This window comes from Oncorhynchus mykiss, chromosome 12 (assembly GCF_057628025.1).
Source record: "Oncorhynchus mykiss isolate SJ-2025 chromosome 12, ASM5762802v1, whole genome shotgun sequence".
NCBI lineage: Eukaryota > Metazoa > Chordata > Actinopteri > Salmoniformes > Salmonidae > Oncorhynchus > Oncorhynchus mykiss.
Genome location: NC_143033.1, coordinates 37,916,264 through 37,943,951, shown reverse-complemented (window position 1 = coordinate 37,943,951; position 27,688 = coordinate 37,916,264). Strand labels below are relative to the sequence as shown.

At 42.6% G+C, this 27,688-nt stretch overlaps 1 protein-coding gene across 11 annotated transcripts in view; it reads right to left on the bottom strand.

Annotated features, from left to right (window-relative positions):
• LOC110538892 (homeobox protein cut-like 1) overlaps window positions 1-27,688 on the bottom strand; it is a 256,649-nt gene that overhangs the window by 167,121 nt on the left and 61,840 nt on the right. For all 11 annotated transcript variants that reach the window (XM_036937492.2, XM_036937496.2, XM_036937494.2 and 8 more), the window contains exon 2: window positions 14,783-14,893. In XM_036937492.2, the coding sequence (XP_036793387.1) occupies window positions 14,783-14,893 (111 nt within the window). The remainder of the gene's footprint in view (window positions 1-14,782; window positions 14,894-27,688) is intronic.

Below are 27,688 nucleotides of genomic sequence, written 5' to 3'. Positions count from 1 at the left end.
TCTTTGGCCTCCTTTCCTTCCAGTTCTCTGCTGCCAATGACTGGAACGAACTGCAAAAATCTCTGAAGCTGGAGACTCTTACCTCCCTCACTAGCTTTAAGCAACAGCTGTCAGAGCAGCTCACAGATCACTGCACCTGTACATAGCTCATCTGTAAATAGCCCATCCAATCTACCTCATCCCCATACTGTATTTATTTATTTATTGCTCCTTTGCACCCCAGTATCTCTACTTGCACATTCATCTTCTGCACATCCTACCATTCCAGTGTTTAATTGCTTTATTGTAATTGCTTCATCACTATGGCCTATTTATTGCCTTACCTCTCTTATCCTACCTCATTTGCACATGCTGTATATACATTTTTCTACTGTATTATTATTTGTATGTTTGTTTATTTCATGTGTAACTCTGTTGTTTTATGTGTCGAACTGCTTTGCTTTATCTTGGCCAGGTCGCAGTTGCAAATGAGAACTTGTTCTATTTAGAATGAGAGCTTGTACCTTTTTAAATAAAGGTGAAATATATATTTTTTAAATGATTACAGGACCAGTCAAAAGTTTGGACACACCTACTCATTCAAGATATATTCTTTTTTTTTTTTTAGAACTAATTTCTACATTATAGAATAAAAATATGAAATAACACAGTGAATCATGTAGTAACCTCCCCCCCCAAAAAAAGTGTTAAACAAATCAAAATATATTTTATGTTAGAAATTCTTCTAAGTAGCCACCCTTTGCCTTGATGACAGCTTTGCACACTCTTGGCATTCCCTCAACCAGCTTCATGAGGTAGTCAACTGGAATGCATTTCAATTAACAGGTGTGCCTTAGAAAAAGTTAATTTGTGGAATTTCTTTCATTCTTAATGTGTTTGAGCCAATAAGTTGTGTTGGGACAAGGTAGGGGTGGTATACAGAAGATAGCCCTATTTGGTAAAAGACCAAGTCCATATTATGGCAAGAACAGTTAAAAATAAGCAAAGAGAAACGACAGTCCATCATTACTTTAAGACATGAATATAAGTCAATCCGGAAAATGTAAAGAACTTTCAAAGTTTCTTCAAGTGCAGTCACAAAAACCATCAAGCGCTATGATGGAACTGGCTCTCATGAGAACCGCCACAGGAAAGGAAGACCCAGAGTTACCTCTGCTGCAGAGGATAAGTTCATTAGATTTGTCAACCTCAGAAATTGCTGCCCAAATAAATGCTTCAGAGTTCAAGTAACAGACACATCTCAACTGTTCAGAGGAGACTGCGTGAATTAGTCCTTCATGGTCGAATTGCTGCATAGAAACCACTACTAAAGGACACCAATTAGAAGACACTTGTTTGGGCCAAGAAACACGAGCAATGGACATAAGACCAGTGCAATCTGTCCTTTAGTCTGATGGGGGGGGGGTGCAGGTGCTTTGTTGGTGACACTGTCTGATTTATTTAGAATTCAAGGCACACTTTACCAGCATGTCTACCACAGTATTCTGCAGCGATACGCCATCCCATGAGTTGGACCGCAGAGTGAAGGAAAAGCAGCCAACAAGTGCTCAGCATTTGTGGGAACTCCTTCAAGACTGTTGGAAAAGCATTCCAGGTGAAGCTGTTTGAGAGAACGCCAAGAGTGTGCAAAGCTGTCAAATGCAAAGGGTGGCTACTTTGAAGAATCTCAAATATAAAATATATTTTAATTTTAACACTTTTTTGGTTACTACATGATTCCATATGTGTTATTTCATAGATTTGATGACTTCACTATTATTCTACAAAGTAGAAAATAGTACAAATAAACCCTGGAATGAAAGTAGGTGTTTCAACTTTTGACTGGTACTGTATATGTGTGGGGCATAGAGATGAAGTAGTCATTCAAAAATTATGTTAAAGACTATTATTGACCACATAGTGAATCCACGCAACTTATGTGAATTTCTAAGCATATTTTTTTACTCCTGGACTTATTTAAGCTTGCCACAACAAAGGGGTTGAATACTTTTTAACTCAAAACATTTCAGCTTTTAATTTATTAAATGGTAAAACAAATTAAAAGCATAATTACACTTTGAAATTATGGGGTATTGTGTGTACCAAATCTCAATTGAATCTATTTTAAATTCAGGCTGTAACAACAACATTTGGAAAAGTCAAACGGTGTGAATACTTTCTGAAGGCACTATAGGTATGCTGTAGCTCATTTTCAAACATGCATTACAAGCTCAAAACATTTTTTCAACAAAAAAGACAAATTATGACAATAACCCAGTCATTTGCATGAGAATTAGGCATAATTGTTATGGCAAACTCCATAATCATCAGAGCCCTAAGCGCTGTTAAGAGCAGTTTCTCATCATCGGTCTATGGGAAATACAGTATGACTCGTCTGCACAGAATCAATCAACTGAGATTAGATAATTTTGCATAACCTTTCAATGCATTGTGACATATTGTGAAATTAGTTTGGGTATATTGTTACAGTAAGTGACATTCAAGACAAAAAGTAAACTGTATTCGGTGAGCACAGTGCTCAGGGTAATAACTAATGACTGGGGGCTTAAAGACGGGAAACGGAGAGTCTTTGTGTGGGGAGGTTCCATAGGGATTAACTAGAATATCGGAACCCTTTCCATTCCTTTTGGGGTCTGTGAGCGAAGCTGAAATTCAGATTTACTGCGTGTAGGAAGGGTGGAAGAGGCCCCTCTTTTCACATAGTGTACCAGAGACGGGGGCTGATGTTGGGCAGGGGTCAGAACGAGGGGTCACTCTCTGGTGTGCTGGTGTATGTCACTGACGCCATGGCTCTCTGATGAACCCCTCACACATACAAACGACCCTCAGCCACACAAGCACGCGCACAGGCATAATATTCTCCGAATTTATGTATAGGTCTCTGTATTACGCAGTTAGCGTTCGCTCACCCACTCGGCCCATTCATTTAGCATAGTTGAGATGCAGACTCTATGCGTCAGACAGACTGCTGCCCTACAGAGTATTGTACATGATGTAGAAAGACTGCTGCCCTACAGAGTACAGTACTCTGGGTAGCACTCATCCAGGAGATGTCCCCCTGCCACGCTGTGTGTGGGAGACTGGGAGAGTCAGTCAAACAGACCTCTCCCTCCTGTCCTCCTTCCATCCTCCCACAAAATTCCCCAGTCAGGCTGGATTACCAGGCCCGCCTCTGAAATCAATAGCCAGGGTTTGAAAGCAAAGAGGCGAACAGGAGGCGTTGGCGGCTGAGGTTCGCTCTTATCTCTCATTGGTTCATTGGCTGGCTGTCTGGCTGGTAAATATCCCTGCGTCGTGTTAAAGAGGAGGGCTATAATTAACTGTGCGAGACGCCAGTCAGCCAGGGGTTGGGCGCCGTGCCAACGGATCAGCCCTAATTACTATATTCACTTTGTCAGGAACGCTCACTTTGCTGCTCCCTCTGATAGGCCATGGCAGCCTCAGAAATCCCCCGGCACAGCACAGCGCACTCAGGCAGGCAGACGGGGCCGACTGGCAGGCAGGCTCGCAGTCACAGGGTGATGAAAGCCTGGTTGGGTGGAGGGCTGAGCGACTGCAACAGGGGACGACACCCCAATGGCCACCAAGCTCAGGGACCAAACAAACACAGGGGCCACCCGACTGAGCAAAAATAGTCCTATACACAGTAATGCTGCTCCCAGCCGCCCTGATTGATTTTCCCATTGATAGGATCATGTACATATGTCCTTTTGTCAGGTACAGTACTACAATATGGTGCCTTAAACCTGATCCGAGGCCCCCGTGTTTAGTCAACTCTGATTTTAGATCAATATAAAACACCAGTCTAAAAACAGACGTCTGCCTCCTGCAGTGTCTCCACAAATGGCTACAGTGCTATTTTGTGGTGTCCAACATGCTCATTTTATTGATGTTGTTGAGCAGAAGAGTCGTATTTTTCACACGGTTTGTAAACACCCTTTTAGTACGCATGGGGTTTGGCTACGATTAAATGCTCGGAATGGAGTTCCTATCAAAAGGCCAACTTAGGCTGGTGGAGGTATTTACATGTGGTGAAATTCACTGACAAAATATTTTTCACAAAACGTGGCCTGCTATCAATGGTTCTAATACATTACTGAACTGGAAATATGTGAGCTCGACAGGCGGGGGATGAATATGGCTTTATTTAAATAGTTTTACTGTGGAAGCGGCTCAGACAACCATTTCAGGGTAGTTTATCACATAAAGCCTCTTTCACACTGCCGGCCCAAACTGTCCACATACTGGCAAATCACACTCCAAAGCCTGTTTCAACACAGACACAGCCAGAGAGGGATAAGGATCACTTGCATACGTGGGCGTATTCATGGGGCACCACTGAGGGAAGCTTGATGGCAGAGATAAACTGAATATAACAAACATTAAGTTGCTTCACTACCCTTTTGTCCTCAGAACAGCCTCAATTCGTCGGGGCATTGACTCTACAAAAAGTGTCGAAAGTATTCCACAGGGATGCTGTCCCATGTTGACTCCAATAACTCCCACCATTGTGTCAAGTTGGCTGGATGTCCTTCGGGTGGTGGCCCATTCTTGATACACATGGGAAAATGTGTGTGAAAACCCCAGTAGCGTTGCAGTTCATGACATGGCACCTACTACCATACTATGTTCAAAGTCACTTGTATTTTTTGGCTTGTCCATTCACCCTCTGAATGGCACACAATCCATGTCTCAATCCTCTCAAGGCTTAAAAATACTTATTTAACCCGTCTCCTCCCCTTAATCTACACTGATTGAAGTGGATTTAACAAGTGACATCAATAAGGGATCATAGCTTTCACCTGGTCAGTCTATGTCATGGAAAGAGTAGGTGTCCTTAATGCTTAGTATACTCAGTGTAATTACATACAGTATGCGCAAGCAGACGACGACGGTCCTCCTGCCAAATGCAGGGCATTCATCCTGATGTGCTTTATACAGTGCCTTGCGAAAGTATTCGGCCCCCTTGAACTTTGTGACCTTTTGCCACATTTCAGGCTTCAAACATAAAGATATAAAACTGTATTTTTTTGTGAAGAATCAACAACAAGTGGGAGACAATCATGAAGTGGAACGACATTTATTGGATATTTCAAACTTTTTTAACAAATCAAAAACTGAAAAATTGGGCGTGCAAAATTATTCAGCCCCTTTACTTTCAGTGCAGCAAACTCTCTCCAGAAGTTCAGTGAGGATCTCTGAATGATCCAATGTTGACCTAAATGACTAATGATGATAAATACAATCCACCTGTGTGTAATCAAGTCTCCGTATAAATGCACCTGCACTGTGATAGTCTCAGAGGTCCGTCAAAAGTGCAGAGAGCATCATGAAGAACAACGAACACACCAGGTAGGTCCGAGATACTGTTGTGAAGAAGTTTAAAGCCGGATTTGGATACAAAAGATTTCCCAAGCTTTAAACATCCCAAGGAGCACTGTGCAAGCGATAATATTGAAATGGAAGGAGTATCAGACCACTGCAAATCTACCAAGACCTGGCCGTCCCTCTAAACTTTCAGCTCATACAAGGAGAAGACTGATCAGAGATGCAGCCAAGAGGCCCATGATCACTCTGGATGAACTGCAGAGATCTACAGCTGAGGTGGGAGACTCTGTCCATAGGACAACAATCAGTCGTATATTGCACAAATCTGGCCTTTATGGAAGAGTGGCAAGAAGAAAGCCATTTCTTAAAGATATCCATAAAAAGTGTTGTTTAAAGTTTGCCACAAGCCACCTGGGAGACACACCAAACATGTGGAAGAAGGTGCTCTGGTCAGATGAAACCAAAATTGAACTTTTTGGCAACAATGCAAAACGTTATGTTTGGCGTAAAAGCAACACACCATCCCCACTGTCAAACATGGTGGTGGCAGCATCATGGTTTGGGCCTGCTTTTCTTCAGCAGGGACAGGGAAGATGGTTAAAATGGATGGGAAGATGGATGGAGCCAAATAAAGGACCATTCTGGAAGAAAACCTGATGGAGTCTGCAAAAGACCTGAGACTGGGACGGAGATTTGTCTTCCAACAAGACAATGATCCAAAACATAAAGCAAAATCTACAATGGAATGGTTCAAAAATAAACATATCCAGGTGTTAGAATGGCCAAGTCAAAGTCCAGACCTGAATCCAATCGAGAATCTGTGGAAAGAACTGAAAACTGCTGTTCACAAATGCTCTCCATCCAACCTCACTGAGCTCGAGCTGTTTTGCAAGGAGGAATGGGAAAAAATGTCAGTCTCTCGATGTGCAAAACTGATAGAGACATACCCCAAGCGACTTACAGCTGTAATTGCAGCAAAAGGAGGCGCTACAAAGTATTAACGTAAGGGGGCTGAATAATTTTGCACGCCCAATTTTTCAGTTTTTGATTTGTTAAAAAAGTTTGAAATATCCAATAAATGTCGTTCCACTTCATGATTGTGTCCCACTTGCTGTTGATTCTTCATAAAAAAATACAGTTTTATATCTTTATGTTTGAAGCCTGAAATGTGGCAAAAGGTCACAAAAGTTCAAAGGGGCCGAATACTTTCGCAAGGCACTGTATCTCACTATTGTGGGGACTGAAAATCTTCAATAAAACAATTTGAGGTAGACCTGTGATTAACATTCATTTCAGGGGTTCTTGAATACGGTCTGCACAAGTCCTATTCCATACATTTTGGCTTCAAACATACGTCCTCGGTCGGTTAGAGTACGCTATTGAAACCGGTTTCTATTTCAGGATACAAAACAAACAGATGACAGTAATTAAGTGAAGTCATCTCTCTCTTGATTCAGGTCAGACACTCAGCTCAGTCCACACTCTCTCCGGCGGTTACCTCTTAGCTACCAACTCTCATATGAAAAACAGTAGGTCAACCTGACAAAAGCACTTATGAAGTCTTCCCGCAATTCTGGTGATGCCATACGGTTAGACTCTTACTCAGAAGGGCGTCCTTTATCACGAGGCAAATACCAAACTCCAATATTATCTGACAAACTTTGAAAGGGCAGTCAAAACTCCTGAACTCTGTCAGAATCAGGTGAACCACTTACACACAGACATGTCTGGAATGATTGAATCTACTCAAAGACCTTGAATCTTATCCACAAAGCGTGTCCCTGAGTTTAGTCCATTTCTCTCTGATGGCGACAAAGCCTATTGAACAGGAGAAGAAACAGGCCCTGTAATTGAATTGTTGGAAAACAAATGCACCTTCCAGCAGAGAGAAAGAACGTGTGGCCTAGGGTCGTCTAGCAGTCTAACCGCTGCCTCCGGTACACATATACCCGCTGCAGCATGGATTCCAATCCGGCCCACTCATTTTTCAGCACACTCTCTCTCCTTTATCTATCCCACTGTCTCTCTATCCAATAAAGCATCAACATTTCAAAAATAGGAAGGACATGTCTCTTTAAGGGGGGGTGTAAAGTGGACATATCAGGCCTCTATCAGACATAGACAAATTGCCACACTGTACAGCCGTGAGGTCAAATAGTGATAACGCCGCTAGAAATCCCCTTGTTCATTAAATGACCTGTTACATCTTATCATTCCACCAAAATAAAGGACCGGGAACGCTCATGCATTAAAGAACAGTATACAGTGCATTTGGCAAGTAAAGTGCCTTGCGAAAGTATTCGGCCCCCTTGAACTTTGCGACCTTTTGCCACATTTCAGGCTTCAAACATAAAGATATTAAACTGTATTTTTTTGTGAAGAATCAACAACAAGTGGGACACAATCATGAAGTGGAACGACATTTATTGGATATTTCAAACTTTTTTAACAAATCAAAAACTGAAAAATTGGGCGTGCAAAATTATTCAGCCCCCTTAAGTTAATACTTTGTAGCGCCACCTTTTGCTGCGATTACAGCTGTAAGTCGCTTGGGGTATGTCTCTATCAGTTTTGCACATCGAGAGATTGAAATTTTTTCCCATTCCTCCTTGCAAAACAGCTCGAGCTCAGTGAGGTTTGATGGAGAGCATTTGTGAACAGCAGTTTTCAGTTCTTTCCACATATTCTCGATTGGATTCAGGTCTGGACTTTGACTTGGCCATTCTAACACCTGGATATGTTTATTTTTTAACCATTCCATTGTAGATTTTGCTTTATGTTTTGGATCATTGTCTTGTTGGAAGACAAATCTCCGTCCCAGTCTCAGGTCTTTTGCAGACTCCATCAGGTTTTCTTCCAGAATGGTCCTGTATTTGGCTACATCCATCTTCCCATCAATTTTAACCATCTTCCCTGTCCCTGCTGAAGAAAAGCAGGCCCAAACCATGATGCTGCCACCACCATGTTTGACAGTGGGGATGGTGTGTTCAGGGTGATGAGCTGTGTTGCTTTTACGCCAAACATAACGTTTTGCATTGTTGCCAAAATGTTCAATTTTGGTTTCATCTGACCAGAGCACCTTCTTCCACATGTTTGGTGTGTCTCCCAGGTGGCTTGTGGCAAACTTTAAACTACATTTTTTATGGATATCTTTAAGAAATGGCTTTCTTCTTGCCACTCTTCCATAAAGGCCAGATTTGTGCAATATACGACTGATTGTTGTCCTATGGACAGAGTCTCCCACCTCAGCTGTAGATCTCTGCAGTTCATCCAGAGTGATCATGGGCCTCTTGGCTGCATCTCTGATCAGTCTTCTCCTTGTATGAGCTGAAAGTTTAGAGGGACGGCCAGGTCTTGGTAGATTTGCAGTGGTCTGATACTCCTTCCATTTCAATATTATCGCTTGCACAGTGCTCCTTGGGATGTTTAAAGCTTGGGAAATCTTTTTGTATCCAAATCCGGCTTTAAACTTCTTCACAACAGTATCTCGGACCTGCCTGGTGTGTTCCCTGTTCTTCATGATGCTCTCTGCGCTTTTAACGGACCTCTGAGACTATCACAGTGCAGGTGCATTTATACGGAGACTTGATTACACACAGGTGGATTGTATTTATCATCATTAGTCATTTAGGTCAACATTGGATCATTCAGAGATCCTCACTGAACTTCTGGAGAGAGTTTGCTGCACTGAAAGTAAAGGGGCTGAATAATTTTGCACGCCCAATTTTTCAGTTTTTGATTTGTTAAAAAAGTTTGAAATATCCAATAAATGTCGTTCCACTTCATGATTGTGTCCCACTTGTTGTTGATTCTTCACAAAAAAATACAGTTTTATATCTTTATGTTTGAAGCCTGAAATGTGGCAAAAGGTCGCAAAGTTCAAGGGGGCCGAATACTTTCGCAAGGCACTGTATTCAGACCTTCCCCTTTATCCACATTTTGTTAAGTTAGGGCCTTATTCTGAAATTGATTAAATGTATTGTTTTCCTCATCAATCTACACATAATAATAGCCCATAATGACAAAGAGAAAACAGGTTATTCAGAAGTTCTGCAAATGTATTAAAAATAAAAAACAAATAACTTATTTACATAACTATTCAGACCCTTTGCTATGACACTTGAAATTGAGCTTAGGTACATCCTGTTTCCATGTATCATCCTTGAGATGTTTCTACAACTTCATTGGAGTTCACCTGTGGTAAATTCAATTGATTGGACATGATTTGGAAAGGCACACACCGGTCTATATAAGCTCCCACAGTTGACAGTGCATGTCAGAGCAAAAACCAAGCAATGAGGTTGAAGGAATTTTCCGTAGAGCTCCGAGACAGGATTGTGTCGAGAGACAGATCAGGGGAAGGATACCAATAAATGTCTGCAGCATTGAAGGTCCCCAAGAACACAGTGCCCTCCATTATTCTTAAATGGAAGGAGTTTGGAACCACCAAGACTCTTCCTAGAGCTGGTCGCCATGTTAAACTGAGCAATTGGAAGGGCATTGGTCAGGGAGGTGAAGATGGGAGAACCTTCCAGAAGGACAACCATCTCTGCAGCACTCCATCAAATCAGACCTTTATGGTAGAGTGGCCAGACGGAAGCCACTCCTCAGTAAAAGGCACATGACAGCCCGCTTGGAGTTTGCCAAAAGGCACCTAAAGGACTCTCAGACCATGAGAAATAATATTAAAACCAAGATTGAACTGTTTGGCCTGAATGCCAAGTGTCACGTCTGGAGGAAACCTGGCACCATCCCTACGGTGAAGCATGGTGGTTGCAGCATCATGATGTGGCGATGTTTTTCAGCGGAAGGGACTGGGAGACTAGTCAGGATCGAGGGAAAGATGAATGGAGCAAAGTACAGAGATTCTTGATGAAAATCTGTCCCAGAACGCTCAGGACCTCAGACTGGGGTGAAGGTTTTATCTTCCAACCGGACAAAGACCGTAAGCACACAGCGAAGACAACGCAGGAGTGGGTTCGGGACAAGTCTCTGAATGTCCTTGAGTGGCCCAGCCAGAGCCCTGACCGGAACGCGATCGAACATCTCTGGAGAGACCTGAAAATAGCTGTGCAGAGACATTCCCCATTCAACCTGACAGAGCTTGAGAGGATCTGCAGAGAATTGGAGAAACTCAAATATAGGTGTGCCAAGCTTGTATTGTCATACCCAAGAAGACTCGATGCTATAATCACTGCCCAAGGTGCTTCAACAAAGTACTGAGTAAAGGGTCTGAATACTTACATAAATGTGCAAAAAAACATTTTTTAAAGTTTTTGCTTTGTCATTGTGGGGTATTGTGTGTAGACTGAAAAACAATTTAAATCACATTTTAGAACAAGGCTGTAACGAAACCAAATGTGGAAAAAGTCAAGGGGCCTGAATACTTTCCGAACTGCATAAAGAGGTGTAGAAATCCCCCTATTTTCAATTGCAGACAACTCCTTTAGAAGTTATCGGGCGGAATCTGTAACAAAAAAACTGAAGTAATCAATACCTTCTTTTACCGTCTTCAGACAGAAAACGGTTTGTGAGAGAGAAGTCACACTAGCCGAGTCTGCACTATGAGCCAAAATGGAGGTGAACCAAACAACCCAAAAATATCTTCACCAGGAGTGCAGAGAAGGAAGAGACACTAAGCACTTTGAGAGGGTGGCCAAAACTCAGAGTGACGAGATGAAACACTACAGTGAGTTAGCAACCCTGAGCCCCCTCTGAACAGCTCAGTAATTAAGGTAGCTTTCCAGCTCCAAGCGACAGAGGGATGAAATTTCCACCCCTGTGCCGGAACCCCTTGATGTTTTGTACCTTGGGTTCTGGGCCCATTTTGGCAACCAGATCGGTTGTTTTTTTCTATTTTTTCTCTCTTACAGAGTTCACAGAATCCCAGAGAACACAGCCTCCCAGCCAAAACCCCAGCACGATTAATTTAGTAACGGGTTATTAAGCTCAAACATAAATTGTAGCCCTGGACAGTTTAAATGGAAAAGAAGCCTGATTTATTAGAGCCGGAGACAAAACAGGTTTTTATTGTCCATTTATTCATCAACACTCATTGGGAGTGGTAACTCTGGAATTTTCTGACAAAAAAAAAAAGGAGGGAAGAAAGAGGGGAGTGGGGGCAGCAGCAATGGCTGCCGTAATCAAAGACAGAGCTTGCCGGGGAGAGGAGCACAATGCCCTTGACATTCTTATCCCAGCTCTTCCCTGGACAAGATTATATTTGTTTGGTAGAGCACTGCATCAGCTGAACAAATATATCAATAGTGTTTGCTGTCGCACTGTATCCTTGCATCTGTTCTTGACTTCATTTCAGGAGATTATTCATCAAGGTTGGCTAACGGCCTCCTCTGAGCAGTCAGAATAACTACGGGTTCATCTGAAGTACGCAAATAAAATACTCAAGCCATATCTGAGGGAGGATAGACTAACAGAACTGACACAATGTCACTCGTAATGAAAGAGACGTTCTGTACATTATGTCGCCGGTAATTTCTACTCACATCAGTGTCATCTCCTATTCAAGGCCCAATTCTACAAAGTGATCCATCATTCCTTTGAGGTTCAATGGACATTTTCAACATAATTTATTACGAACTCAAACCAAGGAGTTACATAAGCTTGACCATTATGTTGAAAGTCTTTTTCTTAGTAGACTAAGCAGTTTATGACTTTGGAGGCGTACTCCTCTGACTAAGAAAGGGGCCAATGGGGCAGTGAGCCAAACACTGACAGTGTACCCTCAATCTGTCTGCTGCAGACGGACTCCCTCTAGTCACCAGAGAAACCACCTGCCAATGGGACGTCATACATACAAACAGACGTATACAAAATCAAAACACACAACTTATCCAATAGGTTATTGTAAAACGATTCTGCCATTTACCATTCCTTTCAACTGGTACGTTTATTCCGAATATTCTACAACAACAACCTGGGGGCGTAGTGCTGAGGTACTGAATGAACATCTCAGAATGGCGTGCTGACTTTCTGCATAGGAAGTATTTAAATGAGCCAAATTGAAGCTGGTTCTCAGTCCACCCCCCTCTCCTATCCTCTCCTCCCCCTCTGTCCTGTGGAGGTGTTGTCCTCAAGCTTTCAAAGTCACACCATTCCTGACCTCTGTGTCTGTCTGCTGTGCAGTAGGTCTGCCTCTGTGTGCCAGAGCACCATGGGTCATCAGGGCACAGAATGAGGCATGGCACGGCTGTCGCTGACACAGCACATAGGATTGGTGCGCTGCTCTGTGCGTGTGTGTCTTTGTGTGAGTCTGTACATGTGTTTTTTGCCCATGTGCGCACGCATGCGCTTGTGTGTGTGTTTAGGACGGACCAGACAGGGAAGGGTGGCAGTGCACTCAGAAAGGGGATGCCTAGTCAGTTGTACAACAATTCATTCAACCAAAATGTGTCTTCCGCATTTAAACCAACCCCTCCGAATCAGAGGCGCGGGGGGCTGCCTTAATCAATGTCCACATCATTGGCGCCCGGGAAGCAGTTGTTGTTGGGGGGTTAACTGCCTTTCTCAAGGGCAGAACGGAACCAATGAAATTACAATGACAGTAACCTGGCCGGCAGAGAGGCCTACTGTAACGCCACCAAACAGATGAATGGATCCTGAGGACAAGCTGACTCAGGTGTGTCCCGTTGTGAAACACCAAGCCGTAGTCAGACTGCACGCGGGTGAAATAGTACATTCAGTATATCTGATGAGTATTTTCTGTTATCCCTTTTAAATTCAATATTGTTTGAACGGATACACTTCTGTATCAACTACAGTAGTAAATGAAGCTGAAGTGCCTGGTAATATCCACTCGTCGGTCCTCCCACCTGCAGTCTGTTTGTTCTTCTTCTATTTTGCATGCTCTATCCTGTGCTCTCCTCTTTCCCGCTGTCAACTCACTCCTCTCTTCTCCCCCTCCTCTCTGCATTCTGTGCTCTCTTCTCCCTCTCCTGCTCTCTCTCAGCTTTGTTTGAGTAGAGAGCCATGGTGACTGAGGAGCCACACAAAAGGGTCACATGATGTCGATGCGAGTCTAGGCGGGCGGGTGGACACAATGACCGCACCACTCCGCACAGCTGGAGTGTCACGCATTCCTGGTGTTTACAAGATTTCGGGGGAAAACTAATCCACCCCCCTGAGGAACTCTGCGGCGCAAAATTGGCCCATTTTCTGTCTGAATAGAGGGCTTATGTCATCGCTACGATGCCTTTTAGGAGCATAAGAAAATGGCAACCTGCAAAAACGATGGCAGTGGTGGTAGGAGGGTTGAATCACAGACGAGGCAGATGAGAATAGGCTAAATAGTGGTCACTCTTCAATGGGAACAGTTGAGCCACGGGTAGAAGGGATAAGAGTCTTCTTGTATATTTCTTTGGTTAAAATAATGTTTTAAAAAAAAAATCAAACATCTGTTCTATAATCTACAACTGTGGGCCTTCAATTCAGTTGCCATTTTTAGCATCACAGCGTCGTCATCAAAGGCCGGGTTTCAAAAGCGCCACTGTTTTTCTTGTGGAGAAATATGTTGACATATCGTTAAGTGAAGAGTCTATTGGACGTTGTGCCATCGTTGCCGAGGTCTTGCCAGCATACCTAAACCCTGGCAGCTTAATCAGATCCACAACAGAGTTTCCTGTAAATAAAGAACCGCTCACTCCTTAAAACACCTCATACGCACGGCTAGTTTTTACCAATTCAGGACATGACTTCACAGAAAAGCAGTGAGGCCAGTCAAACTGGCCAGAACAGCCTTGACCAACCATGCGACAAGCATATTCCCTAAAAGGTGGTAGTAGTGGAGTAATCGAGTTCAGTTTGAGGGGGTGGATGGGGACTACTGACTACTACGGTCATCTTTTGATGGGATGCCCAGAGAGTTTCAGATTGTACTGACAAACCTGAATAGAGTAAAAGTTTTCAAGAGGGGGCACAGAGTAACCTAAGTAATGCCATGTAATGAATGGTGCTTTAATAAACTATGCTAGCATGGACTAATGTAAGGATGGGCTAACTGGACCGCATGGGAAGTGGAATCCAATGAGGAACAAATGAGGAGCTCAGCCAATCAAAAGGACACTGTGTCCAAAAGGTAAATAAACACAGCCCACGATGACACGAAATGCCAGTGGAACCAGCTGAAAGAATAGCCGGGGGTAGGGCCTGTGAACAATGAGAGGACATTGTCTCCTCCGCTTGAATGGGCATCATTTCCCCGACTAACCCCACCCCCAACCCCCCCTGGTGCGGCCCATCGGATGACAATAGAGGCATTGATGACTGGGTATACACACATACGTCTGTCCAGCTATGACGCTGCACGTCCGTTACACCAACACAGACGTGTCCTCTCTGTCGTGCCTCTACTGCTGTGGTGTGTGTGTGTGTGTGTGTGTGTGTGTGTGTGTGTGTGTGTGTGTGAAGACAAGCAGGCAGAAGCAGAGCAGATACTCACCTCTGGTGTGTTTTTCTTGAACTCACGGCTTTGGTCGATGAGCTTTTTCCTAGACTGCTCACTCTCATCTTGTCTGTTGGCCAGGGCTGTGGCGGTGGCATCCAGTTCTCTCTGTGGGACCAAGAGGGGGGAGGAGAAAGGACAGAATGATTACACAGGGCTCTGTGGGGGATGACCGCCATTTACATTTAACTCTCTCTTTTCCTCTCCCTTTGACCCCCTGCAGTCTGGCACCACTAGTGCCAAACTGGGAGCATGAGAGAGAAGAGAAAGACTGGTCTTAGTCAACGTCAAAAGAGGATTAATCTCCAGACAGACAGACAGACAGACAGACAGACAGACAGACAGACAGACAGACAGACAGACACACAGACAGACACACAGACAGACAGACACACAGACAGACACACAGACAGACACACAGACAGACACACGCACCATGACTACTCAATGGCTGGAATCACACACACCCCTATGGGGAAAAAGACAAACAGACAGACGCACCATGACTACTCAATGGCTGGCATCACACACCCCCCTATGGGGGAAAAAACACATCCACAGAGTTGGACACACATACTGTACAGCGTACGCACACATAAAACACACACACCCTTTCAGCACATCTTCTGCAGACAGAAGTGTGAAAAAAGCAATAGAACCACTTAGATCCCAGCAGCATTTATGCAGCTTATAAAAATCTCTATTGGAAAAAACGTATGGGACGAAAGAGCTTTTCTCACAGGCTCCAGCCTTTATGGTCGCTAGGCATGTAAATGTCATAGGGCAGATCCCAGATTATCAATGTTGGGACAGAGGTGCCAGGAGAAGGTAAACACAGACTCTAGATCAGCATGGACAAGCCAGGCTACTACCCTTAGAATATCCACACTGATACAGCTGAACCTATATAGGCCTATACTCTCAGAATGTAAGCCACGAAAATCTATAGTTAGTATCAGACGAAGACATATTTTCCCATTGGATTTGGATATGTGAAGTGACTGACAAGCAGTCTCAGGTGGGCCTTTGATGAGGCTTTGTGTGTGTGTGTGTGTGTGTGTGTGTGTGTGTGTGTGTGTGTGTGTGTGTGTTGTCTCTGAGAGCGAGAGGCAGAGAGCGAGAGGCAGAGAGCGAGAGGCAGAAAGCGAGAGGCAGAAAGCGAGAGGCAGAGAGCGAGAGGCAGAGAGCGAGAGGCAGAGAGCGAGAGGCAGAGAGCGAGAGGCAGAGTGCGAGAGCGAGAAAAAGGGAGAGACAGTCGAGGCTGACATCTGGAAGCCAGATGCAGGGAACAAATCAAGTTAATTAGGCTGGAACTGAGCGAGCCAGACTGCTGCCCCCACTTTACTCCACACAGCCACCACCACCACGTCTAGGGGGGTAACTAGAGCATACAGTACACACAGCAGACTGGCTAGAGCACAGCTCACTTCCGCCTCTCGCCCCCATTTTATCTGCACTCAGATCCTCCTCTAGTCTAGTAGGGACGAAGTGTCGAATAGAAGGGCCGCAGCAAGAACTATAAGAGCTGTTTCACTTAATACTTGGGCTTCAAGCCTAAAATGATTTGGTAAAAAGTTAGTGTCTTAAAAAGGGCTTTTGTGTGGTGTGTGTGCGTCATATTTCAAGAAAGTCCATTAAAGCAGTGGCATCAATCGATGCGTCGCCTGCTCACCAGTCATAGGGGTGTTGCTGCATAGCAACGGGACGTCAACCTTTTCCCCCAACTCCTGTGGCGCCACCTTTGCCATACACGTTGAGGCCTGCGGTGGGCATGCTAATTCCAGATTTGTGGGGTGGGTGTTGGGGGAACTGTTCCCAGGTCAGGGTAAAAGGTTTGGTGGGCAACACTGACCCAGGGTCAGGAAGAGGCCCGCTGCACGTTACCTCCACTCCGCTGCCTTTGGCCGCTAGCGGCAGGGGGCCCATATGACAGAAAGGCTACAGTAACCAAGGTTCGCCACAGGGGCACTGAGCAGAGATGAGCAGAAGAGAAGTTTAAAGAAAATATATCGAGTTAGCTAGCCCTAGGAGCTAACGCACAGAGTTGGGGAGTAACAGATGACATGTAATCAGTTACATGTAAGGGATTACAACAACAACAAAAAATCCGTTACCAGCTTAAATATTGTAATCGGGTTACAGATACTTTTGAAAAACTAGATGATTACTTCAAGGATTACTTTTAAATTCAGAAAGGATGTTTGAGGAAAAAACTTCTGTTTTCTCAATGACATTCAAATCAACATTGAAAAAAGCCGCAAGTTTTAAGTTTGTTCCACGTGAACGAGTCTGACCACTACGATGACACAGCAAATGTTTTTGATCAATCGCGGGAAAAGAGCAGGAATAGGCTTTTGTAGGCTACAGTCCAAGCTATGTCTTCCAATAGTGCGACTGCTGTCGGCATCCAAAGATTATCCAACTTGAATAAACGCTTGGAGGTAAGGATGACAGCAGTGGTTGTAGTCTACGGTGATACGGATATCACTTATTATTGATATCTACATAGCGCATTGATGTGAATCACACTGCTGCTCTCTCATTAAGCTATTTGCACCTTAAGGATTGTGATTTGTGGATGGATGTTCACAAATCTAAATGTGTATTTGAACCCAACAATGGTTGAATTCAAGAAGTTTAAGCTGCTTATCAATCATTGTTTTTGAAACCAGTAGACAGCCAGTGAAAAAAAATTGCTCTTGCGACACTTTTATTCCAGCCTATGGAATAAAAGTGGGGCTTTTATTGCTCAATCTAATTAATGCTGATGATTAAAAAAACAAACCCTAATGGACACATACTGAAACACTTTTGATTGCCCCCTGTAAGTCTATGTAGTTACTAAATAAGTCAAAAAAAGGACAAAGCAACAGATTACATTTAGGAAGTAACCTACCCAACCCTGCTAATGCATTGGCTAGCTGTACTGTAGCTCTCAGCAACTGTATTCCCTTTCCTCTCCAGCGGTATCTAGACTAGCGAGGAATGAAGACACGAGGGGCGGAAGGAGGAGGGTGGAAAGGAGAAGTGGAAAGGAGGAACGCCCCGTTCCCCAAAAAGCTTCTGTCAAGTTAAGGGTCTTGAGACTGATTAGCAGATGCTGCCGTTAAGCACATTATGCAAACGATTTGGCTAATCACTTCAAATTGATTAGAGCCAGGCTTCCCAACCAGTTTTAATGCACCACCACGTCTCTGGGACCCCTCTGAGCCAGTCCAGGGGAACAGGGGAATGGGGTGGGGTGAGTAATTAGGTTTTTATCAACAGGAATTCATAGTCAGACCAACCCCAGCCTGCAAACATCCACAGATATAGGGAGGCAAATCTTTAAACACACAGGGTAGCTAAATCTATCAAAAGCAGCAAAGTGAATGTGTACAGGCTATATGATATTAGCAGGCCTTGGTGTACAGACACAGGCATTTTTTGTTCAGGCTATAAGCTCTTTTTATAATGTAAAGAACTGTATGAAAATTGCCTAGTCTATATTCTGTCCAACGTTTCTACTGTATGTCATTGTAGGAGCTATGGGCACAGGCTAATGAGAAGGATAGCGCAGCCGGCCACGACCGGGAGACCCATGGGGTGGCACACAATTGGCCCAGCGTCGTCTGGGTTAGGGGAGGGTTTGGTCGGCAGGGATGCCCTTGTTCCATCTCGCACTAGCGACTCCTGTGGGGGGCTGGGCGCAGTGCACGTTGACACGGTCGCCAGGTGCACGATGTTTCCTCCGACACATTGATGGGGCTGGCTTCCGGGTTAAGTGGGCATTGTGACTTGGTTGGGTTGTTTCGGAGGACGCACGGCTCTCGACCTTCGCCTCACCCAAGTCTGCACGGAAGTTGCAGCGAAGAGATAAGACTAACTACCAATTGGATACTACGAAATTGGGGAGAAAAAGGGGTAAAAGGAAGAAGAAAAAAATATATAAAAAAAGAAGGCTAGCGCAAATACATTAACACACACGTTCAAGACCACTGCTTAAACTACGTAAAGAGATAATCCACCCCAAACCACTAATTCCTGTTATTAACATTGTTAAATAACACTAATATCTGACGATATTTTTTGTGAACAAATGCTTCATTTTGTCGTAATAGCAAGATTGGTAGAATCATGTGAAAACTGTTTTGGGAAATCTGTTGCAGCTCAAGTCTACTACAAAACCCACAATGCAATGCTTCCTCTCTCCCTGGGCTGGTTGGCAGGCTAGGTAACTAGCTAGAAAACATTGCTACACAATAATACCAAAGTCAATATGAAGTATTGTGAAGTAGCTAGCTAGCTGTAATATCTCCTGTACAAACTGCACTATCAACTTAGGAGTCTCTCACAAGTTCAACGTAAAGTTAGTCTCTGCCACTGAGCTATAAACGGCATCTCTGCCTAGAACGAGTGCAGCGTTACGTTGCTTTCCCGCAGAGGTAATAAGAATCGCATTGGATGACGATTAGCTTAGCAAACACATGACAACGTGAATGCGATTGGTTGACAGTCAGTTGGGTGGGATGTTTCTCCATTCGTTGCCCAATGGGATTCCTATCTCCTCCTTTCTGTAATATCTCCATTTCCTACAGACATGGCGCACTGAGACATGATACTTGAAGGAGAAATGGAGGTGAATAATTTGGTACACATCTAAGTACAATCTATACTTTGTCATGACGATATAAAATGGATGGATGTGTTCTAAATAAGTATGGCCATATCATCTATTGGCTGATTTGCTGATCTGGAGTGCAGGTAATTGTTTACCCCTCCCCCCCAGGGGATGAGAATTATATAGCTATGACGTGCGTTCCTACACAATTTCCTGATTTTCACAGGCGGATCACTTTGAAGTAAAATCAAGGGGTCCACCAATAGAACATAGGCTTTCACCAAATTGACAGGAGTTTCATGATTTTTATTTCTGGCAGTGGATTATCCCTTTAATTCACCGTCACAAATGCTGACTATCCCATCAATGGGGGGGGGGGGGGGGCGTGACCAACCTCACCAACACCCCCAGGCTCCATAGCGTCGGTCCTCTCAGACATTTTGCTGTCTGCCTGCATCGGGTCCTGCCGCCTTTCTCATCCAGCAGCAGTGCTAGAATAAAGGACCAAATTGTACTCCATAATGGCTTCATAATTTTGCTAATGAAAGAATTTTGCTGGCTCAGGCAGCGGTGCTTGTCTTAGTTAATTTGTTCAGTAGTAAACGCTGATGGAACACATTACTGTGCTCCCTCGAGAGCTCGCCTGTGCCAGATGCTATCAGCTGTATGCTCAGAGGGAAATATTAGAGGGGCCGTCTCTCCTCTTCTTTTATCTCTCTCCTTTTTTCTCCTCTCTCTGGTCAAATGACTAGAAAGGATCCTGACAGTGTTTACTAAAAGACAGACAATCCTTCCCACTCCCCGCCTACTCCAACCAAGCTACTCTCAAAACATACCAGATCACACTTTCTTTTCCTGTTAAGAAAATGTAATAATTAGGGGGAGATTAGCTTCAATATTGCAGACAGATTGTGGCTTCCATCAATGTATTTGTCTGCATCATTTCCAATCCTCTATAAAACAAAATGTAAATATACAGTACCAGTCAAAAGGGTGGCTACTTTGAAGAATCAAAAATATATTTTCATTTGTTTAACACTTTTTTGGTTATTACATGATGTCTTCACTATTATTATACAATGTAGAAAATAGAAAAATAAAGAAAAACCCTTGAATGAGTAGGTGTGTCCAAACTTTTGACTGGTACTGTATATATAAAAACACGACCATTCAAAAGTTGAGTCACTTAGACATTTCATTGTTTTTGAAAGAAAATATTATTTTTGTCCATTAAAATAACATTAAATTGATCAGAAATACAGTGTAGACATTGTTAATGTTGTAAATTACTATTCTAGCTGGAAATGGCTGTTTTTTAGTGGAATATCTACATAGGCGTACAGAGGCCCATTATCAGCAACCATCACTCCTGTGTTCCAATGGCACGTTGTGTTAGCTAATCCAAGTTAATCATTTTAAAAAGGCACATTTTTTATTTTATTTTACCTTTAACTAGGCAAGTTAGTTAAGAACAAATTCTTAATTTCAATGACAGCCTAGGAACAGTTAACTGCCTTGTTCAGGGGCAGAACAACAGATTTTTACCTTGTCGGCTCAGGGATTCATTCTTGCAACCTTTCGGTTACTAGTCCAACTCTCTAACCACTAGGCTACCTGCCGCCTAATTGATTATTAGAAAACCCTTTTTGCAATTATGTTAGCACAGCTGAAAACTGTTGTTCTGATTAAAGAAGCAATAAAACTGGCATTCTTTAGACTAGTTGAGTATCTTGAGCATCAGCATCTGTTGGTTCGATTACAGGCTCAAAATGGCCAGAAACAAAGACCTTTCAATCTATTCTTCTTCTGAGAAATGAAGGCTGTTCCCTGCGAGAAATTGCAAAGAACCTGAAGATATCATACAACAAGGTGTGCTCCCTTCACAGAACAGCACAAACTGTCTCTAACCAGAATAGAAAGAGGAGTGGGATGCCCCGGTGCACACCTGAGCAAGAGGACAAGTACATTTGAGCCTCGTTTGAGGAAACAGACGCCTCAACGTCAACAATGAAGAGGCGACTCCAGGCAGAGTTGCAAAGAAAAGGCTATATTCCAGACTGGCCAATAAAAAGAAAAGATTAAGATGGGCAAAAGAACACTGGACAGAGGAACTCAGTCTAGAAGGCCAGCATCCCGGAGTCGCCTCTTCACTGTTGATGTTGAGACGGGTGTTTTGTGGATACTATTTAATGAAGCTGCCAGTTGAGGACTTGTGAGGCGTCTGTTTCTCAAACGAGACACAAATGTACTTGTCCTCTTGCTCAGGTGTGCACCGGGGCCTCCCACTCCTCTTTCTATTCCGGTTAGAGCCAGTTTGCGCTGTTATGTGAAAATAATTAGCTAACACAACGTGCCATAGGAACACAAATGTGATGGTTACTGATAATGGTCCTCTGTACACCTATGTAGATAACCCATAAACTAATCAGCAGTTTCCAGCTACAATAGTCATTTACAACATTAACAATGTCTACACTGTATTTCTGATCAACTTGATGTTATTTTAGGATGGACAAAAAAAATGTGCTTTTCTTTCAAATACAAGGATATTTCTAAGTGACCCCAAACTTTTGAACAGTAGTGTATATTTTTTTAAATATATTTTTATATATATTATTTTCCACTAACCCTACCGTCCCTCCCCTAACTGGAGTAAAGTAATGGACAACACTTAGGCTTCTACTTCCAGCTTATACATACATTTTACAGACACAGTATATTTTACAATAGTTATCCTTTGTTGGTTTTCATTCCCATCCTTCAGCTCCACTCAACCTCTCCCATCTATGAACACCAAGCTTTGATTTCTTTTTGATTTTCAGATCACACATTTTATTTCAAGATCATTAAGGGTAGTTGAGGGACGTGGGTTCAGGCCAATAGAAACATTTACTGTGATTGAAACCAATAAAGACAGAGGGCATTTTATAAAGCTGGTATTGTTGTGGAGAACCGCTGACCAACTTCAGATTCATGCAAAAAGCTTTTCAAGATGCAGCTTTGAATCTTTTCAAATAGATTATGGTGATAGGCAGACAGTCTAAATAAAAGTTGATTGGGTAACAGCAGACAAAACAAAGTTGCCCTGCGCATCAGCTGACCCCATTTCTTGAGTGTAAGCAGGTGTAGATTTTCAAAAAGCTCACTTCATCACCCGCTGGCGATGTGCTTAAAAACGGGCGCCAATTTATCCTCTGTTAAATTGCCTTAATGCAGCAAAGACACAAAGGCATGTGTAGCGCTCCGGTATGTGTATAACACTAAATGAATGGGGAGCAGGTATTTCCTCTACACTGTTGGAGCTGATTTCTTGGGGATGAAACGATTCACCGACACGCATCGGTCCCGATTAAAATGTTTAAGTCAAATGTTTAAGATACAAGTGCGTCCCTGGACTCCAAACCGATCCAAATGTAGCATGCATTGGTCAGAAAACTGTTGAATCAGTTCACCCCCCCCCTCCCCCCCAAATTACATTCTTTCTTCATCCTGAAAATACCTCATCTTTTGTGAATAGGGCTGTTGCGGTGACTGTATTGCTGCCACACCGGCAATCATGAGTTACGACCGCAGTAAAATTCTATGTGACCGTTGAGTAACAGTAATCTCTTATGCACCCTGGACATGGCTTATGCACCTTGGACATGGCTTATGCACCCTGGACATGCTTTGGTAGAACCCAACTTGCTAACAACAATCAGGTCCTAATGGCCTGGTACTCAGAGCTCTATTGTCCCTCTAACCACTCTGATATCAATGCTTTTAAAACTCACCTCACTGTGATGATCAATTTGAAGAAAGAAGATCGACAGCAGGTTGAAACCGTGTAAAACATAGGCTTAGAAACAAGGTCCGCAACGACCAACACAACGAAATGGACAGCGCTCTAAGGTGATGATTAATTCAAAACACCCAGACGCATATTAGAGCTGATGCATACACATAGGCTTGTCAGCCCAAGCCTGAAAAAAACGTAATTAAAATTATGATTGTGCCGTTATACAATACATAGCCTACCGCTTATTACTCATGGCAGAAAAACATAAAACAAAACGGATTTAAGATGTTTTTGGTACATAATTGGTCTAGCCTATAGTCCAAAATTCAACACATCTGAGTAACCGCCTTTGAGTTTGGACTATAATCATATGCATACTAGATGGCATGATTACCTTGCTACACTCCAAAAGGTACACCAAACAAAAATAAACGCAACAAGGACAATTCCTACTTAGATTTGTGTGTATTGGGTATATGTTGTGTAATTTGTTAGATATTACTTGTTAGATATTACTGCACTGTCAGAGCTGGAAGCACAAGCATTTTGCTACACCTGCAATAAAATCTGCTAATCATGTCTACGTGACAAATAAAATCTGATTTAATTTTGTAAAGTGTTTCATGAGCTGAAATAAAAGATCCCAGAAATGTTCCATATGCACAAAAAGCTTATTTCTCTCAGATTTTGGACGCACATGTTTACATCCCAGTTAGTGAGCATTGCTCCTTTGCCAAGACAATCCATCCACCTGAAAGGTGTGGCATATCAAGAAGCTGATTAAACAGCATGATCATTACACAGGTGGACCTTGTGCTGGGGGACAATAAAAGCCCACTTTAAAATGTGCAGTTTTGTCACACAACACAATGCCACAGATGTCTCAAGTCGAGGGAGCCTGCAATTGGCATGCTGATGTCAGGATTGTCCACCAGAGCTGTTGCCAGATAATTTAATGTTAATTTCTCTACCATAAGCCACCCTGGTCCTATGTCATAAGGATCTGTACACAAGGCAACTTTGCACACAGCCATTGAGTGGGACAACATTCCACAATCAAATGTTATTTGTCACACGTGCCGAATACAACAGGTGTAGCCCTTACAGTGAAATGCAAACAACACAGTTATCAACCTTATGCGAAGGAGATGTGTCGCACTGCATGAGGCAAATAGTGGTCACACCAGATACAGACTACCTTCTTTTCAAGGTGTCTGTGACCAACAGATGCATAACTGTATTCTCAGTTATGTGAAATCCATAGAATAGGAACTTACGAATTGATTTAAATTGACTGATTTCCTAATATAAACTGTAACTCAGTAAAATGTTTGAAATTGCTGCATGTTGAGTTTATATTTTTGTTCAGTACATATCCACTAATCTGGGAGAGAACGTAGGCGATGCTGTTGGTTCATTGATTATGCAGGGCGGCTTACAAGTAGCCTACAATTATAGTGAATTTGTATTTGAATAGCCTAGTAATAGTTTTTTGATTTGTCAGCGTGTCAACAACCGGCTGACAAAATGTCATGATCGCCACAGCCCTAATTGTGACTGATGCTTCTTCTCTTTCAGTGTCGAACTGCATTAACAGTCATTGACCTACAAGTCATTTTGCATACGTGCCGAACAACCCCAGGCAATATCAGTAGGTTAGCCTACTAAAACTGCTGTGCTGTAGAATTAATGAATTTTAGCGTAATAAATTCTATACATTAGTTTATTCGGCATTAAACGTACATTTTAGTTAACTGTAATTTCGTTAGTTAGGTTCAAACATTCCTGCAATCTTGTGCCAATACCAGTTATTTTTAAGTCTTGGTTCCAATAGTTTATATTGTTTTCTAAGAGGTAGTCAGGTGGATAGGCGCTAAGGTTTTATATAGAGGTGAAGTCGGAAGTTAACATACACCTTAGCCAAATACATTTACACTCAGTTTTTCACAATTTCTGATATTTAATCCTAGTAAAAAATTCCCTGTCCTAGGTCAGTTAGGATCACCACTTTATTTTAAGAATATGAAATGTCAGAATAATAGTAGAGAGAATGATTTATTTCAGCTTTTATTTCTTTCATCATATTCCCCGTGGGTCAGAAGTTTACATGCACTCAATTAGTATTTGGTAGCATTGCCTTTAAATTGTTTAACTTGGGTCAAACGTTTTGGGTAGCCTTCCACAAGCATCCCACAACAAGTTGGGTGAATTTTGGCCCATACCTCCTGACAGAGCTGGTGTAACTGAGTCAGGTTTGTAGGCCTCCTTGCGCTTTTTCAGTTCTGCCCACAAATGTGCTATAGGACTGAGATCAGGGCTTTGTGATGGCCACTCCAATACCTTGACTTTGTTGTTCTTAAGCCATTTTGCCACAGCTATGGAAGTATGCTTGGGGTCATTGTCCATTTGGAAGACCCATTTGCGACCAAGCTTTAACTTTGACTGATGTCTTGAGATGTTGCTTCAATATATCCACATCATTTTCCTTAACCATTATATCATCTATTTTGTGAAGTGCACCAGTCCCTCCTGCAGCAAAGCACCCCCACAACATGATGCTGCCACCCCCGTGCTTTACAGTTGGGATGGTGTTCTTCGGCTTGCAAGCCTCCCCCTTTTTCCTCCAAACATAACAATGGTCATTATGGCCAAACAGTTCTATTTTTGTTTCATCAGACCAGAGGACATTTCTCCAAAAAGTACGATATTTGTCCCCATGTGCAGTTGCAAACCGTGGTCTGGCTTTTTTATGGCGGTTTTGGAGCTGTGGCTTTTTCCTTGCTGAGCGGCCTTTCAGGTTATGTCGATATAGGACTCGGTTACTGTGGATATAGATACTTTTGTACCTGTTTCCTCCAGCATCTTCACAAGGTCCGTTGCTGTTGTTCTGGGATTGATTTGCACTGTTCGCACCAAAGTACGTTCATCTCTAGGAGACAGAATGCATCTCCTTCTTGAGCGGTATGACGGCTGTGTGGTCCCATGGTGTTTATACTTGCGTACTATTGTTTGTACAGATGAACGTGGTACCTTCAGGCATTTGAAATTGCTCCCAAGGATGAACCAGACTTGGAGGTCTACAATATTTTTTCCTGAGGTCTTGGCTGATTTCTTTTGAATTTCCTATGATGTCAAGCAAAGAGGCACTGAGTTTGAAGGTCGGCCTTGAAATATATCTACAGGTACACCTCCAATTGACTCAAATGATGTCAATTAGCCTATCAGAAGCTTCTAAAGCCATGACATCATTTTCTGGAATTTTCCAAGCTGTTAAAAGGCACATTCAACTTAGTGTATGTAAACTTCTAACCCACTGGAATTGTGATACAGTGAATTATAAGTGAAATAATCTGTCTGTAAACAATTGTTGGAAAAATGACTTGTGTCATGCACAGAGTAGATGTCATAACCGATTTGCCAAAACTATAGTTTGTTAACAAGAAATGTGTGGAGTGGTTGAAAAGCAAGTTTTAAAGACTCCAACCTAAGTGTATGTAAAAGTCCGACTTCAACCGTGTCTTACCTATCATATGAATAGCCTTTCTGACTCAAATAGGATTCCTTCAAGATTGCTCTGATGTCCAAAATATTTCAATGTATTGATAAGAAGTTGCATGCATTTGAATTTTGGTCAGTCCAAAAATCGCTTATTAATTCTGTCATGGAAATAAATGTATTTGCTCTTACCAAGTCAGTTATGGTTTCTATGCATTTAGGTTTCCATGTGGACTAAGCTATCCAAGGATTTATCCACAGGGTTATGTTTTTAGGAAGTGATATTGGTTCTTGTAAAATACATTTAATTTTCTTCCATATTGTTCTAGTGTTCTTAACTATGAAGTTTCTGATGTTATTAGCTTTATCCTAGGAAAACAGAAACGTGAAAAGGTTCTGGGGATCTTCAATACGTACCCATTGTTCCTCTTTAGTGTATTTACACTAACTATGTGTTGCAAGCAAAAGCCCTGGGTGGCATGTAGTTACAATTCCAAGTCTGGAAGGTTAAAACCACCCTCAGACTTACAAAGATGTAAAAAAATATATACTTTTTATTCTTTTTTATTAGTTTTATTTGCCCATATAAAAAGTATGTTATGACCGAGTATACTTTTTTAAAGAATGCGTCAGTGATGTAATTGGTATTACCGAGAATAAATATAACAACTTTGGGAGCCATGCCATTCTAAAGAGGTTTATTTTATCTTTATATATTTTCTGTTTGTTGTCACTTATTAAGCATCCTTAAAGGATTGCTGTAGATCATGAGTTATTTTTTTTTCCTATTGCCATTATTTCGTTTTTTTCCCAAGTTAATCTCAGTGGACCTGGTGAGAATACTTTCTAAAAGGGCACTGTAGATCATTTACACACACACCACACACACACCACACACACACACACACCACACACACACACCACACACACACCACACACACCACACACACACCACACACACACCACACACACCACACACACCACACACAGGCCAAGCTCAACTCCATCAGCAACAGATTTTGATTTAGAA